General features: G+C 33.9%; 1 protein-coding gene across 3 annotated transcripts in view; it reads right to left on the minus strand.

Annotated features, from left to right (window-relative positions):
- Window positions 1–18,457, minus strand: part of STAG1 (STAG1 cohesin complex component) — a 373,948-nt gene that overhangs the window by 127,402 nt on the left and 228,089 nt on the right. For all 3 annotated transcript variants that reach the window (XM_054595514.1, XM_054595513.1, XM_054595512.1), the window contains exons 8-10: window positions 16,655–16,806; window positions 14,282–14,355; window positions 6,372–6,495 (exon numbers count right to left, since the gene is read on the minus strand). In XM_054595514.1, coding sequence (XP_054451489.1) covers window positions 6,372–6,495; window positions 14,282–14,355; window positions 16,655–16,806 — 350 coding nt within the window. The remainder of the gene's footprint in view (window positions 1–6,371; window positions 6,496–14,281; window positions 14,356–16,654; window positions 16,807–18,457) is intronic.

The raw sequence follows: 18,457 nt of genomic DNA on the forward strand, positions 1-18,457 counted from the left end.
CAAATCCCCTCATCATTATTGTTATTGTTTTAATTGCTGACTATTAACTATCCTGTATGAACCTATGTAAAAGAAATATGTGTCTTATCATTTTACTTTTATCCAGTCCCAGGTTTCTCCCACTCTGCTTTCTCCTGTCTCCCTAATCTGTCACCACTGGATTTCATATAACCAACTTAGTCTTCTCTTTTTATTGTAATGTATATAATATGTGCAAAACTGCCATTTCCATAAGCCTTTTCTCAATCCAGTGCGGTTTTGCATCCTGGTAATTATCTTCAGTTTGTCTCAAGTAAACTCATACAAATTCTTTTAGGTTTGAATGTTTCTTACATTGATAAAACCATTCTACTGAAAAATATCACATGAGAAATCTACCTTTTCCTTTATCTGGACACATTTCCTTTGTATGTTCTACAAACACATTTTATTGATTTTAAAATGATAGCTTTGTTTTTTGGTAAATCACATCAAATTGGTGTTATTCCCAAAATTTGCAGTCATATATAAGTCCTGTTAAAACTGGTGATTGTTATTTAAATTCAGTAGAATACTCAATAAGGGAGGTGGGGGGAAGAGGAAAACTGGTATGATAGTGGTGAGGATTAAAAGTGGAGGACTTTAAATTTAGTCCTTCTAAAAAGTTTGTCTTGTTGGATTTTACAGTGTTATGTGTAAAGACAAATTATAATTCTACATTCTCTCACACTGAAGTAAAATTTCATTGGATAAACCTGACATGAGACTTAAAGAAAAAAAAAAAGAGAGACTTTATTTATTTTAGAGAGAGGGGAAGAGAGAGGAAAAAAGAGGGAGAAAAACATCAATTAGCTGCTGTTGGCACTCCCCAACCACCAACCCGAAATCTGGTACACAATCCAGGTACGTGCCCTGACTAGGGATCAAACAGGCAACCGTTAGGTTCACAGGGGGGCACTCAACCCACTGAGTTATACCAGCCATGACAACATGAGGCTTTGACAGGAAGGATCCCAATTCCACAAGAGCATTAGACAAAGAAAACACAAAATCAAGCTTGGTATTAGTGTACAGAAAAGAATTTGAATTTGCCAGGAAAGATAAATATTAAAGAAAGAAATTCACTATGTATTAACTGATTTTCTGAAAGGAGGTAGGGAAGAACCCCTTTTAATCATCTATTAAAAGTTAGCAATTCTAAAGCTGAGCAATCAATTTGTGATGATCTCTCTACACTATGAACTCTTTCTTAGCAGCAAAAATGGCCTGTAAAAATCTCCTTAGGATCTTTTATTATAATTTATGGAAGATGTGGTTTTCAAAATACCTTTGATAATACTTTTTAAAAAAATTTAATCTTTATTGTATTTTTTTCCATCACCATTTAGTCCACTTATACTCCTCCCATCACAATCACCACACTGCTGTCTGTATTCAAAACTTCTTCTTCTTTTTTGCTCAATTCCTCCACCCACTACCCTCCCATCTTAGTTGCCACTCTGCTTTCTATCTATGAGTCTGTTTCTATTTTCCTTGTTATTTCAGTTTGTTCATTATATTCCACATATGAATAAAGTTATATGGTATTTGTCTTTCTCTCCTGGCTTATTTCACTTAGCATAATGTTCTCTAGGTCCATCCATGCTGTCACAAAGGGTAAAATTTTCTTTTTTATGGCTGACTAGTATTTCCTTGTGTAAATCTCCCATACTTGTTTTATCCACTCATCTATTGATGAACACTTGGGCTGCTTCCATAGCTTAGCAATTGTAAATAATGCTGCAGTGAACATAGGCGTGCTTATGTTCTTCCAAGTTAGTGTTTTGGGTTCCTTCAGATATATTCCCTGAAGTGGAATTGCTGGCTCAAAAGGCAGATCCATTTTTAAGTTTTTGAGGTATGTCCATACTGCTTTCCACAATGGATGCACCAGTCTGCATTCCCATGAACAGTGTAAAAGAGTTCTCCTTTCTCCACACTCTTGCCAGCACTTATTATTTCTTGATTTATTGATGTCAGCCATTCTGATAGGTATGAGATGGTATTTCATTGTGGTTTTAATGTGCATTTCTCTCATGATTAGCAACATTGAGGATCGTTTCATGTCTATTGGCCATCTGCATGTCCTCTTTGGAGAAGTGCCTATTCCGGTCCTTTGCCCATTTTTTGATTGGGCTGTTTGTATTTTGGTGTTGAGGTTAGTTAAGTACTTTATAAGTTTTGGATATTAACACCTTATCAGATGTATTGGCAAATATGTTCTCCCATTCTGTGGGTTGTCTCTTTATTTTTTTTTTGATTTCCTTTGCTGTGCAAAAACTTCAGTTTGATGTAATCCCATTTTATTTTTCCTTTTGTTTCCACAGCCTGGGGAGATATATCTGATACAATATTGCTATGATCAATGTTCAAGATTTTACTATTTTTTTCTTCTATGATATTTATGGTTTCAGGTCTAATATTTAAATCTTTGATCCATTTTGAATTTATTCTTGTGTATGTGGGAAAAAAGTGGTCTAGTTTCATTTTTCTGCATGTTATCTGCTCAATTTTTCCCAACACCATTTACTGAATAAATCATCTTTACTCAAAGATTTTATGTATTTATTTTTAGAAAGAGAGGAAGGGAGGGAAAAAGAGAGGAAGACACATCGATGTGTGAGAGAAACACTCAGACCTGGCCTGCATCCGATGCATGTTTCCTGACCAGGAATTGAATCAGAGAAATTTCAGCTTGTAGGCCAGCACGCAATCCACTGAGTCACACTGCCAGGGCTGAATAAACTATCTTTTAGCTCATTGTGTGCTTTCTTCCTCTGTCAAAAATTAATTGTCTATAAAGGTGTGGGTTTATTCCTGGGCTCTCAATTCTGTTCCACTGATCTATGTATCTGTTTTTATGCCAGTACCATGATGTTTTGATTACTATGACCTTATAATATAATTTCATATTACATAGTGTGATTCCTCCAAATCTGTTCTTCTTTCTCAGGACTGCTGTTGCTACGTGGGGCCTTTTGTGGTTCCATATAAATTTTTGAAATATTTGTTCTAATTTTGTAAATACGTCCTTGGAATCTTGATGGGAATCACATTAAATCTAAAGATTGCTTTGGATAGTATGGGCATTTTAATGATGTTAATTTTTCCTATCCATGAGCACAGTAAGTACTTGCACTTAATTGTATCTTCTTCCAGTTCTTTCTTCAGTGTCTTATAATTTTCCATATACAGGTCTTTTGTATACTTGGTTAGGTTTATTCTTAGGTATTTTATTTTTTTGATGCTATTGTGAATGGGACTGCTTTCTTAATTTCCATTCCTGTTAGTTCTGCTACTGGCGTATAAAAATGCAACTGATTTCCGGATATCAATTTTGTATCCTGCTACTTTTCTGAATTCATTTATCAGGTCTAGTAGTTTCTTGATGGAATCTTTGGGGTTCTCTATGTATGGTATCATGCCATCTACAAAAAAAGAACAGTTTTACTCCCTTCTTTCCAATTTGGATGCCTTTTATTTCTTCTTCCTGACTGATTGCTATGGCTATAATTTCCAGTACCATGTTGAATAAGAGGAGTGAAAGCAGGCATCCCTGCCCTGTTACCAATCTTAAAGAGAACATTTGTAGTTGTTGCCTGTTGAGTATGATGCTGGCAGTGGGTTTGTCATATATGGCTTTTATATTATATTTAGGTATGTTCCCTCTATTACCATTTTGCTGAGTTTTTTTTTTAAACCAAAAATGGGTGCTGAATTTTATCAAACACTTTTTCTGCATCTACTGATATGATCATATGATTTTATCCTTCATTTTGTTTATGTGGTGAATCGCATTTATTGATTTACAATTGTTATATCAACCTTCCATTGCCAGAATAAATCCCACTTGACCATGTTGTCTGATCTTTTTGATGCACTGCTATATTCAGTTTGTTAATATTTTGTTGAAGATTTTAGCACCAATGTTCATCTGGGAGAGTGGCCTATTGGACAACCTTGTAGAAGGTGACAGAGTCCTAGAAACAGACAATCTTCCAAAACTAAATCAGGAAGAATCAGAGAAATGCGAATATGCAGATTTCACCTAGAAAAATTGAAGCAGTAATGAAAAAACTCTCTCAAGAAAAGCCCTGTAATGGATGGCTTCACAGGTGAATTTTACCAAACATTCCAAGAAGAACTAACACCTCTCCTCAAACTATTTCATAAAATTCAAGATTAGGGAAGGCTCCCAAACTCATTTTACAAGACCAGCATTATCTTAATTCCAAAACCAGAGAAAGATACTTCAAAGAAAAAAAATTTATAATACTTTAAAAAGTAAATCCTCTACAAGTTGATACTAGTAAGATAAAGTTTTATAACATTACCAAATTTGCCTTAAAAATCTAAGAATATAATTGAATTAAAAATAAAACGTGTTCTAATAGCCTTGACAAATTTCAACAATTGAAATAATGAACTACAACTGTGGTAGGCAGTTAGACAGACATAAGCAGAGCCAGGATGACAGGCCAGGTATAAAAGGCCACCAGGGCAGAAAGCCCTGGGTGCTTAGTGAAATGAAAAAGCTGGCACTATTTGCTATTGTGGCAAATAAGCCTGGCAGGCTTAATGACCTTGTTAAACAGGACTGCCATTTTACTCTTCTGAGCTTATGTCTCCAGGACTGGAAAATACTGTAAAGCAAGAACAGAAGGTGACTAACTGCCCCTCAGATCTTCAGGCAAAAGGTAACATTGGAGCAATTTGCAGCTTATGCAAAACCAACCAAAACCTCCTGTGTTACAATGCCCCCAACAGCTCAGGTGCCACACAACAGCAATGTCCCCACCTTTTTTTTAAATACAGTTATAATCCAATAAAAGCTCAAAGTTCCCATCTCTTAATGCTGATATCTCTCTTCATATAATGCCCCTTTCCACTCTTGGAAAATGAATAAAAACTCTTCTCTCTGTACTTTTTTCTCCTTGTGAATTCTTTCACAGCCTGCATCAAGTTAGATCAACTAACACTTAGGAAAGAGCAAAAGTGGCAAAACAAGGACCTCAACTCCAGGGTAACATTTCCTCCCCTAGGATATCACTGGTCATGTGGTTTAGACCCCCTGACCTTTGATATCATTGGACATGTTGTTGGGACCTTCCCCTGGCATGTTGCTGGTCACGCAGTAGACTATCTTGGAGGAGGAACAAGGGGCCAAAGAGTGGCCTCATGCATGACATTCTCTTAAGCATTAAGTCCTAGGGATAACATCTGCCTCAGTTGTGTTGTAGCTGCAGGCCCAGTAAAGCACCAAAACCAGACAAGTGATGTCATGGCTGACATCAAGGACACCTGCTCTGGTGTTGACCAAATGGTAGAGACCAGGACCCTGAAGGGATACACCTGGAAAACTGATTTCTACTGGGAACCTTCCCTGACACCTCCAGATAAATTGTCTCAAGAGGAAAAGCAAATACTGCTTTCCCTTCCAGGAGCACAACCATGACTTTCCTTCCCCTCTCAGGCATGTTACCTTTACCTTTCTCTCTCCTACAGTCCAAGGGCCCTTCTTTTGCCTCTGTAACTTGTTTCCTGAGCTGGCTTCTTCTACCACTAACTATTTCTACCTTTGTGACTTTCTAAATAAATTTTCTTTCTTAACCAGAAATCAAGTGCCAAGGCTGCTGAACCAAGGTCTAGTCTGACTCCACCAGTCTAATACTTAGTGCCATTATTCCTGCCAACATAACAATTTAAAATAAATTGTCACACTTCTGTATTTGTGAACATCTGGCAATTCAAGTTATAGAATGTCAAGTCATTCTTATAAAAATTCTAATAATTTATCACTCCTACTCTTGAATAGTTTGAGGATGACTTATTCAGGACTCAATAAAATGGAATTCAATTTAAAGTCAGAAACTTTTCAAATAGAAATGTCATTTATTTTTAGTCAAATATCCTAAAATCCAACAAATTTATTCAATTCAGAGAACAAACACTCTACTATGACATAAGCCTAAAAAAATTCAAGACCAGAAAGCTTAGTTTTTATAGTTTAAGAAAAATAAGGAATTTCTTCTGATTCCAGTCCTTCCCCACTTTGGCTTTGTCCATGGGTCCTTTACACTTGTTCTTTGATTTGATCCTTCCCCTTCTTTTCCCCATTATAATTTCTTAAAATTCTTTATGTACCAGACTGTCCATTTTTGTTTAAGACAGCATTACTACTAAGTAAGAAGGGTTTTCACAGGTGGGCTGATGTGAGTCCCAAATTTCATCATGTCCAAATGAGTAAGTTATTTTACTGTATCATCTTAGATTCCCATACTATTAAAAATATTGTCTAGTAATAAGGCAAGCATAGCATACTCTCTATCAAAGCCTGGAACAGAGTAACTTACCCTGTCATGAAGAGTCCAACCCACATATTTTAGGTAACTGTCATTTAGGAAGGCATCACTATACATTTTCATCCATACTCCAATTTCTTCAATACAAATGGCTCTAATCTCAGCAATAGCATCACTAGAGGAGTAAGAAAAAAAAAAAACAACAACCCAAATATCTGATTAATATGAAAAGCTATGATGTATTTCACAATCATTTTCAGCAAGCAATAAATATTAAGATTATTCCTAACAAAGGCCCACAAAATAGAATTTCTATTTTTTTCTATGGCTGCTGTGGAATAAAAACTAGTGATACCAAACTGAAAAATAATGCTCTAGAAATCATCTTATTTTTAACTCATCTGAACTCTAGACGTTTGGAGGTTTCTGAATGCCTCACAATTATTATGAAGTAAATGAATAAGTAAAATCTTCTGAGGAAATCAGAGTACCAACATCCAAGTACAGAATAATGTAGAACTTAAAAATTGTTTCTCTACATAACCGAATCTTTCTAAGCTGGCACATATGTAATGAACCCAAAGAAAATAATTTTTATGACCAAGACACAAACTAATAGACCTATGAGACAAAACTGCAGAAGCAAATATTTGAAAATGTATGAGAGTTTGCAAAACCCAAAACCTTAATGTAACTGCACAGGACAGGATAATAATTCACATTTGGTCACAATGGAAACAATCTTGGTGACTACACTATGAAGTGGTGGTAGAGCCAACCCTAAAAGTCAAGTTTCTGGCTCCATACCCAGACAACTTTTCACTATAAGCATCCAATAAAACCATCCTAAAATTTTCCTACTCTCAAATCTGTGAATCATGATCAACTATGATGTTAATATTTTTACCTTATCTTTCAACAGGTTACTAGCTCTAGTTAAAAAAGAAATCATATTAAATACAATAAAGAGAATCCTAACTTTCTTTTGTAGATTGATTTTCAAAGTTTCTGAATTACCATATGTGAATAAGTTTTAATTTAAGGTAATTTTTAATTATTCAAATAATACAAAGCAATCATCTGTCAATTAATTAATCTGGCAATAATTTACTGGTAGCTGAAATTTTAATGTTAACTAAGGAACTTTCCTAGTTGCTCTTTTGTGATAAAACGGGTGCTAGCATTCTAGTATTTCACTCTTTGCTCTAGTAAACTGCAGTTCCTTCTAAGACCCTGCCACTGCTAAACAATAAAAATGTGAAAAACTTTCTCTTTCAAAGACATACTACCAACCACAATCTTTAGTTTTCCTACATTATTCTTGTGAGTTAATACCTTTTTCTCATGGAGATTCTATAGCATAGAGGCTTATTGTACAGAATCTGGAGCAAAACATCATGAGTTCAAATCCTGGCTCTGCTATTTACTAGCTGTGTGGCTTTAGGCAAGTTACATCCTTCTTTCTTAGATTTCCTCATCTGTAAAATAGGGATAATAACTGTACATGGAGTTCACAGAGTTACTGAGAATGAAACCACTTAATAAGAGGAAAATGTGCCTGGTGCCTACTAAACTTTCCATAAATATTTGTTATCATAATCTTTTAAGTGCCATCAACCTAGTCATTTACAGACAACAGTGTATAAAAAGTAGCTTTACTACAAATATGAAGGATGTTCCTAGACCTTCATAATACTAAACATAAATGGCTCAAGGACATTTCTTTTTTCTTAATATGAAAAATGTCAGATATAAAAGTTATAGAGACAATATAATAAAAATAACTCAACTAATATTTTAGTTCTTTTAAGAACCAAATATTTACAGTTAAAACCTTCTATATACCGCTTATTGACATAAAAGTTAGAGACAATATAATAAAAATTAAACTATTTGTTCTTTTAAATTAAGAACTAAAATACTACAATTAAAACCTTCTATATACTTCTCAATGAAGTATCTCCCTCCCCAAGAATAAATGACTATGCTTGACTCAATGACTATAATTCCCATCTGTATCATTATGCTTTAACTTTTTATCAACTGTTATACGTATTTTGGAACTTTTCATATTTAATATCCTAAAGGGACCTTCTCCAGGTATTTTCTCACAAATTATATTATGACACTTAAACATACTGATTCAGAGAGCTCCAGTTCCAATGTGTTAATTTTAACTGATGTTCAGTGTTCCTTTCTATAAATATTTTACAAATTATTTATACATTCTTTCATTGATATATAGGTTGTCTTTATTAACAATGAATGCCATGAACATTTCTATATATTGTCTCCTTGTGCACATGTTTGAGAGTTTCCCTAAGGTAGGGTTTTCAAACAGCGTACAAGATGAAATAAATTTATTGAGCAGAAACAAAAACATCAAAGTATTTAGGATATAAAATACTAAAACGCTTAACATGTGGAAAGGCAAGTAAGTATTCTTTTCTTGGAACACTGTTTACCTAATGTAGGACATGGTCAACTAAGTCAGTAAGACATTGTTTTTACAGTACCTAGAAGTGAAATTACTAGGTGACAAAGAGTACACATTTTCAGTTTCATTAGTTTTAACCATTTCTCCATAAATCAATGTTTCATACATCCTTGCGTGATACCTGGTATTGTTCTATTTAATATGAACTTCCATCTTTGTAAACTACAAATTGATGTACTGTCTTCTCTACTGGGCTGTCCAAATAAAAGAAGAGCACAACCACTAAATACCCAAATGACAGCATTTTATTAGCTTTTCGAATCCTACTAAGTAGTGATCTCTTAGAGATCAGTGCACTTTTATTCTCTGCTGTATTACTTTATAAAAATAAATCCAAATGCCAAAAAAACAAATAAATAAAGAAACCCCAAAATGCAAAAAACAGGCTGCATAATTTCAGGAACGCAGACTGAAGACAAAATGAATACGTATAGTAAACTATTTAAAACCATAGTGACGACTAAGTATGGTAACTTGGTACGTACACAGCTCAATCATTCTTCCATTCATCACTATTACCAATGTTACTGAAATTATGGATGGAATTGAATTTATGGATGGCTAATTCCTAATATAAATATTCAGCTTTATTTCAGTAGGGAAATCTTCTACAATATATTTTTTATAAGAATCTCTAAGTCCAATTGTAATTTCAAATGCCTTTTTGTCTTGCCTACTAGACTCCTAAAAGCCTTCTTAAGCTCTGGGAACTAACATCCTATATAAGTAGATAAACGATAAAATAAAAATGCAGAGCGTTTCTAAATATTCTCTGATTTAATTACAATATATCTTTTGATTTTAAAGACATTTTTCTCCTGCAGAAAAGTCCTCAAAACTCTGAAATGAAGAAACCCTTGATCTTCATACATCATTTCTTTTTTAATACTTTAATCTTTATTTCCAATGGTCTCAATCCATTTAAAAAGGTAATGTTTAGCTGTAGGTGCTGGAAGTTCCCAAAGCAAAGATTAAAGTAGACAACAAAAAAGTAAGACAATAGGAAAGTTTTAAAGCAATCATAACATGGACTAACTTTCATAGCTTTCTGGTACTGGAGACTTGAACAACTAAAAATAAAGTCAGGATACACTTTACCTAAAAACTCAGAGAAATAAAAATAAAGCTAGAAGAGTATAATTGTGGGGCAAAATCCTTTGTTGTAACTCTATTATTACAGCATAAAAAATAATTGTGTTTCCTTTCTATGAAAAACATATCTAATTTACTGATCATCACAGTTAATGTCTTTTTTGGAAAACATGGGCCTTTAATTTAATACCTGGACTTAAGTTTTCATTTTGAATTACTTTCTTGGCAGATGGAATTCAAATATTTTCTGCTTACAACAAAAAGAAATGGAATGAATCTTAATTAAATGTTTCTTGTACAACTACCCTTAAAGGTGCTTTCCTAGTAAGAAAGTAGAATAAATTAAAATGACTACAATACAAATTTCAGAGAAAAAACTCTTGGCTAATATAGCTGTTTTGACAAGTACAATTATCTCTCATGTACAAAACATCTCATGACTGCTCTAAGTTGAGAAATAATTACAAGCTTCAAGAAGGTCTGCTATCTAAATTGTAGCACACAATGAATTCATATCTTAAACAATTTTGCCACTAATATTTGGATAAAAAAATTACATTTTCCAAAAGAGAACAACTATAGAGAATTAAAAAAAAAAAGTAGTCTAGGGGAGAAAGAAACAGATGAAGGAATTACTTAAAAGTCATACTATCCTTTATTAGACTGTGAACAAGAACTTGAGAATAAAAAGATGAATAAAATAAGTATCTTGAAGAGTGTCAAATGTTAGTACAGAGGAGTACAAAGAACAAGCAAGCATGTAAATGATGGAGGGTAATAACAAGGGTCAAGAAAGTCTTTTGAGAGATAGTAATGTTTAAGTGCAGACTTGAGGAGAGCTGATACTTTCCTGTTTGCTAATTAAATCTATATATTTCATTGCATTATTTCAGAATGAGCAGCTATTTAAAAGTCTTTAGAAATTTAATACATTTATAAAACTGGAAATATTTCTCATCTCATTTTTTGTTGTATTATCCATTAGTGACAATAGCGTTAAAAGAAGTAGAAAGGCAGACATAGGGTCTCATACAGAGCAGATGATATGGCTATGTGTTACCGTATATTACACCTTAATTTTATTATTAACAGAATTTTAGGCATAAGATTAAAACCTTAATGTCAAATGTATATAAACACTCAAAGAAAAATCTTGCATTAATATTTATATTTTAATTATCAACCTGACACACAGGTTAGGTCAAAGATAAAATGTTAGGAAATAAAAAGATTAAAAGAATAAAAGGACAATTTTCTCACAATAAATCATTTCATGGACTTCTGTAAGAAGAGCTGGGAAAACATGATTTTTGAAATGTTTCCCTTTAACAGAAATGAATGAAAACTTGCCCTGGCTGGTGTGGCTTAGTGGATTGACCACCAGCCTGCAAACTGAAAGGTCACTGGGTTGATTCCCAGTCAGGGCACATGCCTGGGTTGCAGGCCACGTCCCTGGTTGGGGGTGTGCGAGAGGCAACCAATCTATGTTTCTCTCACACATCGGTGTTCTTCTCCCTATCTTTCTCTTTTCATTCCCCTCCCTCTAAAAATAACTAAAGTCTTAAAAAAAAACAAAAACAACTAGAAAATAAAAGACATCCACTTCTTCTAAAAACTGTTGAAATCTTTCCTGTTAACTCTTCTTCCATTGAGTTTATTTTTACAGCCCAATAATTTTTAAATTCTTTTTACCAACACTAAAACTAGTCTTTCTTTTTTTGGTTGCTTTTATGGCTTTCTCATGATCTTTGACATTTTGTATTTTGAATATGTATAGATGTGGAAAATTTTCCTTGACCTAACACTCACTAAGTATTTTCAATCTAAAAAGTTTTTGACATTAAATTTGTAAAATTTCCATTATCTCATTAATACTTCTTTCCAATACTTCTCTTTATTTAAAATCCTCTGAGGACTCCACGCAACCCCCCATGTATTAGAAATGTCATTCCTTATTTTCTATCCCTTATTCTATGCCTGGGTAAATTCTGTAGTATTATATTCTAATTTACTAATTGTCTCCTCAACAGTACAAAGTACAAGGTCTGTCCAGAAAAAGTCCAGCCCTTGTTAATGTAATGTAAACAGTTTGCCCAACATCAATGTAACCTGGCAGCCAAGGGGAGTGGACTGGAATGCACATCTGTGAACAATGATGGTTTCACTATATTAGTCAGTGGGGTGGTGGATGCCATTGAGTGAGCATGTGTACTATGTGGCCACCACATTTAAAATGACTGAGTGAGTAGAGCAACCGATCTGCAGAAAATTTTATGTTAAGCTTGAACAATCCTCTGTGGAAACTAGTCAGATGATTCAGAAGGCCGCAGCTATGGGCAACTGTTGACTGGTTGCTTCATCATGACAACATGCCCACTAATGCATCCTATCTCTCGCAGAATTTTCTGGAGAAACAGCAAATCACCCAGGAGACTCAGCTCCCGTGCAGCCCAGATTTGGCATCCTGCAACTTCTGGCTTTTCCTGAAACTAAAATCACCTTTCAAAGGGAAGAGGTTTCAGACCGTCGATGAGATTCAGGAAAATACAACAGGGGAGCTGATGATGATTGTAAGAACTGTGTGAGGTCTCAAGGTGTCTACTTTGAAGGGGACTGAGGTGTCATTGTACTATGTACAATGTTTCTGGTATCTTCCTCAATAAATCTCTCTATTTTTCATATTACATGGCTGGACACTTTCTGGACAGACCTATCATGCCTGTGGCAGTTATACATATGCATATATATGTCAAAACTCATCAAATTGTGCACTTAAACATGCAGGTTACTTTATGTTAATTATACCTCTATAAACTTGTATATTAAAAAAAGAATGCATTGCAGGTATATTTAATTTTTAGGGTTTTCTTTCAAATAAATTTGTCAGTAACTTATTATAGTGTGTGTAATTTACACAAGAAAAGAGGGTATGAAACTCCAATGAGACAATTCATACTCAAAATAAAGGTCTTGGCCCTAGTCAAAAGGTTTTTTTATATTTGAATTAAACCAAAATGTTTAAATTAAAATATCAAAGTTTCTTTTAAAAAACATTTTCCTACAGGGTAGGGGAGTATAAGGTGACTAAATGGTAATGGAAAAAATATAATAAAGATTAAATTAAAAGCAAACAAACAAACAAATAATAAAAACAATTTCCCTGGCCCTGGCTGGTGTGGCTCAGTGGACTGAGTGCTGGCCTGCAAACTGAAAGGTTGCTGGTTTGATTCCTGGTGAGGGCACATGCCTCTGTTGCGGGCCAGGTCCCCAGTTGGGGGTATGTGAGAGGCCACCGATGGATGTTCCTCTCAAACATCAATGTTTTTCTCACTCTCTTTCCCCCTCCCTTCCCTTCTCCAAAAACAAATAAATAATTAAATAAAAATAAAAACAATTTTCTGTTTTAAGAAACTTTTTAAATTAACTGGCCAAATAAAGTCTCGAATGTGTCTAAAGACAATGCTTCTATTATCTGTGTCTGTCTAACTAAACATATCGGTAACAAACAGTAACAAATGTGTGTATATGAGTCATTAATTCTTGTGAAATATGTTCTTTAATAATGTAGTTAAATATTTTTAAAGTTCACAGGTTTCACAAAAAGACAAACTAAATCATTTACAATATAGCATGACAAAAATACTTTGGAGATACTCTGCTTCTACTTTGATGCATACAACTGAAGGCAAAGAAAAGTAATGTTACAAAGTTGTTGCAGTATCTGCAGAGGTGCCCTTTTCTCCATCTTCACAGACTGTTGGTTAATTTTTATGGAACAAGATGAGTACCACAGGACAGGATGCAATGCAATTAATTTTTTCAAATATCAAAACAATCACATCTTATTATGGTTGCAGTAATTTAAGACTACATTATTAATATCCTACCAATACAAACGCAAGTACAAAGGGTGCCTCTGAGAATGTTAAGTTCTGAACTTGGAAGACTGTGGTAGTGGCGGTGGTACACATTCTTCCACTGTTACAGTATGACATTTATTTACCTTTTATAGCCAAAGCTGTTCTCCAGAAAACAAGACAGAGTTTTGTATCTTTAACTACCCAGGACTACAAAGAAGGAATAAATTATAAGTTAAAAATCAAAATAATTTTTAAAATCTTCCCTGACTGGTGTGGCTCAGAGGATTGAGTGCCAGCCTGCGAACCCAAGGGTCACCAGTTCGATTCTCAGTCAGGGTACATGCCTGGGTTGTGGGCCAGGTCCCCAGTATGGAGTGTATAAGAGGCAACCACACATTGATGTTTCTCTCCCTTTCTTTCTCTCTCATGTCCTCTTTGTCTAAAAATAAATAAATAAAATCTAAAAAAAAAAAAAAAAAAAAAAAAAAAAAAGATTAAAAAAAATTTCTTACCGATATCTATGAACAAATATACCCTTAAAAATAGAGTTCATCATATTTTCAATTTCATCCTGATTTTCTTGTAGCTGAAATAAAAAATAAATTAAGATGTTCATTATATTGTTTAGAACAATGATTTTCAAACTTTTTCATTTCATGTCACAAACTATTAAAATTCTTCAGCACACCAAAAATATATATTTTTTGCTGGTCTGACAAAAAAAGATATAATTTTGATTCATTCACAACAGACGGGTATTTTCGTGTTGGCTGTTGTCATTTTTTAATTTAACAATCTAAGGGAAAAAAAGTTCAATGCCCCTGATTAGTCAGGTACTGCGTGTTTTTAAAATTTTTGTGGCATACCAATTGAAAATCGCTAATATAAAATGAAAAGTTCCAACTGCTTTAAATAACTGGTTATTCTCATGCTGGGTAATTTATAAATCCTTTTTCTCATTTACTGTGCAATGGATACCTGATTTTACCAACATTCTTGCATTATTTCTACAGCTATACTACAGTGGCTTTTAGAACCTCCTCTGTCTCTCTTGACAAGTGCAGCGAGATTCCTATCTCCAAAATATTTGTTTTGGGAACAAGGAATTTCTATGCTTCTTTTGTCCAAACCAGGTCCATGGCTTGGTTTTGCCTTTCTTGGTAACTGATCACCCATGATTATCATACTTAATACTGCAGAAGAAACTTCCAAATCTACCCAAAGTATCCAAATATGACTCTGAACTGTGAGTAGGCCAAGTTCCAAGTATGGCAGGCATATTATATGAGAAGTTAACAAGGATCCTATCCATCAGAGGTAGAATGTAGTAACAAAATAAAACAATATAGCAAAGATAATAAATTTTAGGCAACGCTGTTGATCAGTTCAAAGTTTGGGTTTATTCACTACTCAGAAGGAACAAAACTACTGATACAAAATTACATTCAAGGTGTTATTTCTTATTCTATTTTTTAAAAAAATTAATACTCAGTGAAATACTGGCTTTAACTGCATACTCCAATGTGACAAAATATCTCAGGTTTATTCCTTCAGACTTATTCTTTCCCTGTATACTTTGTTTCAGGCTTTACTGAAATAAGTTTAAGAATACTTTTACATTAAAGAATTCAAATTATTGCAAATTACTCTAAGTTTTAAAAGCTAGTTTTCCACCCTGGCTGGTGTGGCCCAGTGGATTGAGCACCAACCTACAAACCAAAGGATTGTTGGTTCAATTCCCAGTCAGAGCACATGCCTGGGTTGCGGCCAGGTCCCCAGGACAGGGTGTGTGAAAGGCAACCACACATTGATTTTTCTTTCCCTCATTTCCTCCCTCCCTTCCCCTTTCTCTAAAAATAAATAAATAAATAAAATCTTAAAGAAAGAAAAAGTTTTTCCTTCATTTATTATTTAAAAAAATTATTTCTTTACAAGAACTACATGTTCGGTTAGCAGTACTTATTGAAGCCACAGCTCTAAAATTTAATCCCATAGTATTTCATACATGGTATGTGTTTTTAGTTGAATTGTGCTACTCATAAATTCATATGTTACGGTGCTAATCCAGTACATCACACCTTATTTGGAAATAGGGTGTGGCAGATGTAAATAGGTTAAGACCGGGTCATACTGAAGTAGGGCAGACCTACTTATAGGTCTATGTAAATTCCTTTTCTATAAGCCACTCAGTTTGTGGTATCTCTTACAGTAGCCATACATGCCAATGCAGAACGGATAATAATTTAATCGTAAGCTTGTTGTTTCTTGTTGTCTATTATAACCCATCAGTCACTGATAGCAATCTATATGTAGCAATGTGATAATCCTTTTTCAAGTTAAAATAGACTAATACTGTAGATCTAAAATTTTATTTCTTAGTGGATGAATAAAAATATTATCTACTAATATCTCAGCTTAAAATCACTTTCAGCATATACGTAAAAATTTCATTATAAAACTAGTAAAACTAGGACCAATCTTATTCATGAGAATGCCTTATACATTTAGATAGTAAGTAGTCTTTGGTTTTCTCCTGGAAATGCAGGCTTTGCTGGCCCTTATTTCTGATGTTGATTTTTATCATGCTTTCTGTGTCCATAGCCTGATAATCTTAATGAATTAAGTATGTTGAATATTTTCAAACCTCTATTTCATACGCAACTCCCATACTACTTTCAAAATTAAGATCGTTCTGTAATTCTCTTCTGATACCAGACAGCACTCAGAAATCACTGGCTGAACTTTGTAGTTTAATTTAAAAACTCTGAAATCAAATAATATAACTTAAAAAAGTAAATTAAAAAATAAACTGTTTTACAGAGAATAAAAAAGTATTTTTTTACAGATTTACAGAACATAAGAATTTCAGATACCATGAAACTTACCTCTTTGCGTTTCTGAAGTAGTAACTCCAATCTTTCATTGGCTCTTTTCCCAATCATTTTATTTCTTTCAGCTTCATACTGTCTCTGTGTATTATCCTGATGAATACTTAGGTTTAAGGCAACATTCACCAAAGCAGTCATGAGCTTCATGGCTACGAAATGAAGGAAGACGTACAGTATTCAACTATGAATCACACCTTCATCCATAAGATTACAAATTCATAACAGAAACAGATGAAAAGAAACTAGTCAATTCCTGTTTTACAATCCAGGCACAATTTCAGTTAAAAATAAAAATTATTTTATAGAAGTTGTCAGTTTAGTCTGCAACATAATTTTTTTTGGCATCAGTGTCACTATAGTCTGACTCATTAACATTTCTCTCTTAAAAACATCCTCATCCTAATCATCAGCAAAGTGGATTTAGGTAGTTATCTTCTACAACCCATCTCCCTAGTTCTCAAATACACACACCTTAGTGAAAGCATACTAATATTCTGACCATCAGGCCTGTGTATACAATTGCTTCCTCAATACCTTTTTTACTTAGATGTATCAAAGGTGCCTCAGATGTTCATAATCAGTTCATAATCTGTACCCCAACGATGCTCCTCTGCCTGTACTGATCCTACCAATCTCATTAGAATTATTAAAAATGTATTCTGTGAATTTCTGATTGACCTATTTTCCTCAGTCACAGTGTTAATGTACTTTTCAATGTTCACTTGTATTTATAAATCCTGTTGAATATTTTCAAACCTCCTTTTCAAGTCCTCTGAGAAAGAAGCATGACCTAAACCTGAAACTTTTGCCTATTCATATTATTTACATTACTGAGATGGTGAAAATGTACCAAATATTGGTAGAGGAATAAAAAGATATGTGCTGATAAAACAATTTCCCTTTTTTCCTTCTAAGTTATTTATCTGCAAATACAAATGTTCAGTTATAAAGAATGAAGTGATCAATGTTTTGAAAAAAACTGATCCACTTATCTTCAAACATATCCATAACTAAATATGAGCATGCACTTCTTTTAAAATGTCACTACTGCCTTTGGATGCTATATCTCTCTATCTACGTATCTTTCTACACCCCTTGCCCCTGAACTGCCCCATACTCTCTTGTTACTCTGCAACTCTATCTACATTTTGGCTAACTCCATGTTAACAGTGATTGCTACTGCCCTTAAACCAAAATACTGGATCAGGCACAAATACTGAAAACAAATGTACTTAAGTTAGAGACTGTTTAGAAATGCATTTAATAAAAATATTTTCTTTTTCCCAAGACACAATGTCTTAATAGAGTAAATTGAGAAATACTAAAATAGAGGCCAGCTATTTTACAGAATTTTACACATTGTCAGTAGAATACCTGATAATATGATGAAGGTTAAAGTACTTTTTAAATTAATCTGTATAAAAAAGGAGAATGGCTCAAAGACAGGAGGGATCAGAGGCATTCAAACTGCCCAAGTCGGGAATAACATTTAACAGAGCATATCCTGAGCATACAAAGTTTTCCCCAATGAAGCCTAATTCATCATATACTTCTAGTACTCTAAAAATCAAGGAACTGGAAAGCACTAAAATTAACACCAAATCCTGGCTGGAATTCATCAGTGGTAGCTGAGACACAAATTTTCTTGAATTTAATAGCTTTTGCTTTCAGCTACGTTATCTCCTTGTGAACCCAGATCCCAAACTCCAAATGTCATTGTGTAATGACCCTCCACCCATCCTAGATATATAAACAAAATGAATCAACACACTAAAGGAATGAAAAATGCAAAATGATCAA

This window comes from Pteronotus mesoamericanus, unplaced genomic scaffold (genome assembly GCF_021234165.1).
Source record: "Pteronotus mesoamericanus isolate MK-2021 breed Mesoamerican mustached bat unplaced genomic scaffold, CSHL_Meso_final scaffold_54, whole genome shotgun sequence".
Lineage (NCBI taxonomy): Eukaryota > Metazoa > Chordata > Mammalia > Chiroptera > Mormoopidae > Pteronotus > Pteronotus mesoamericanus.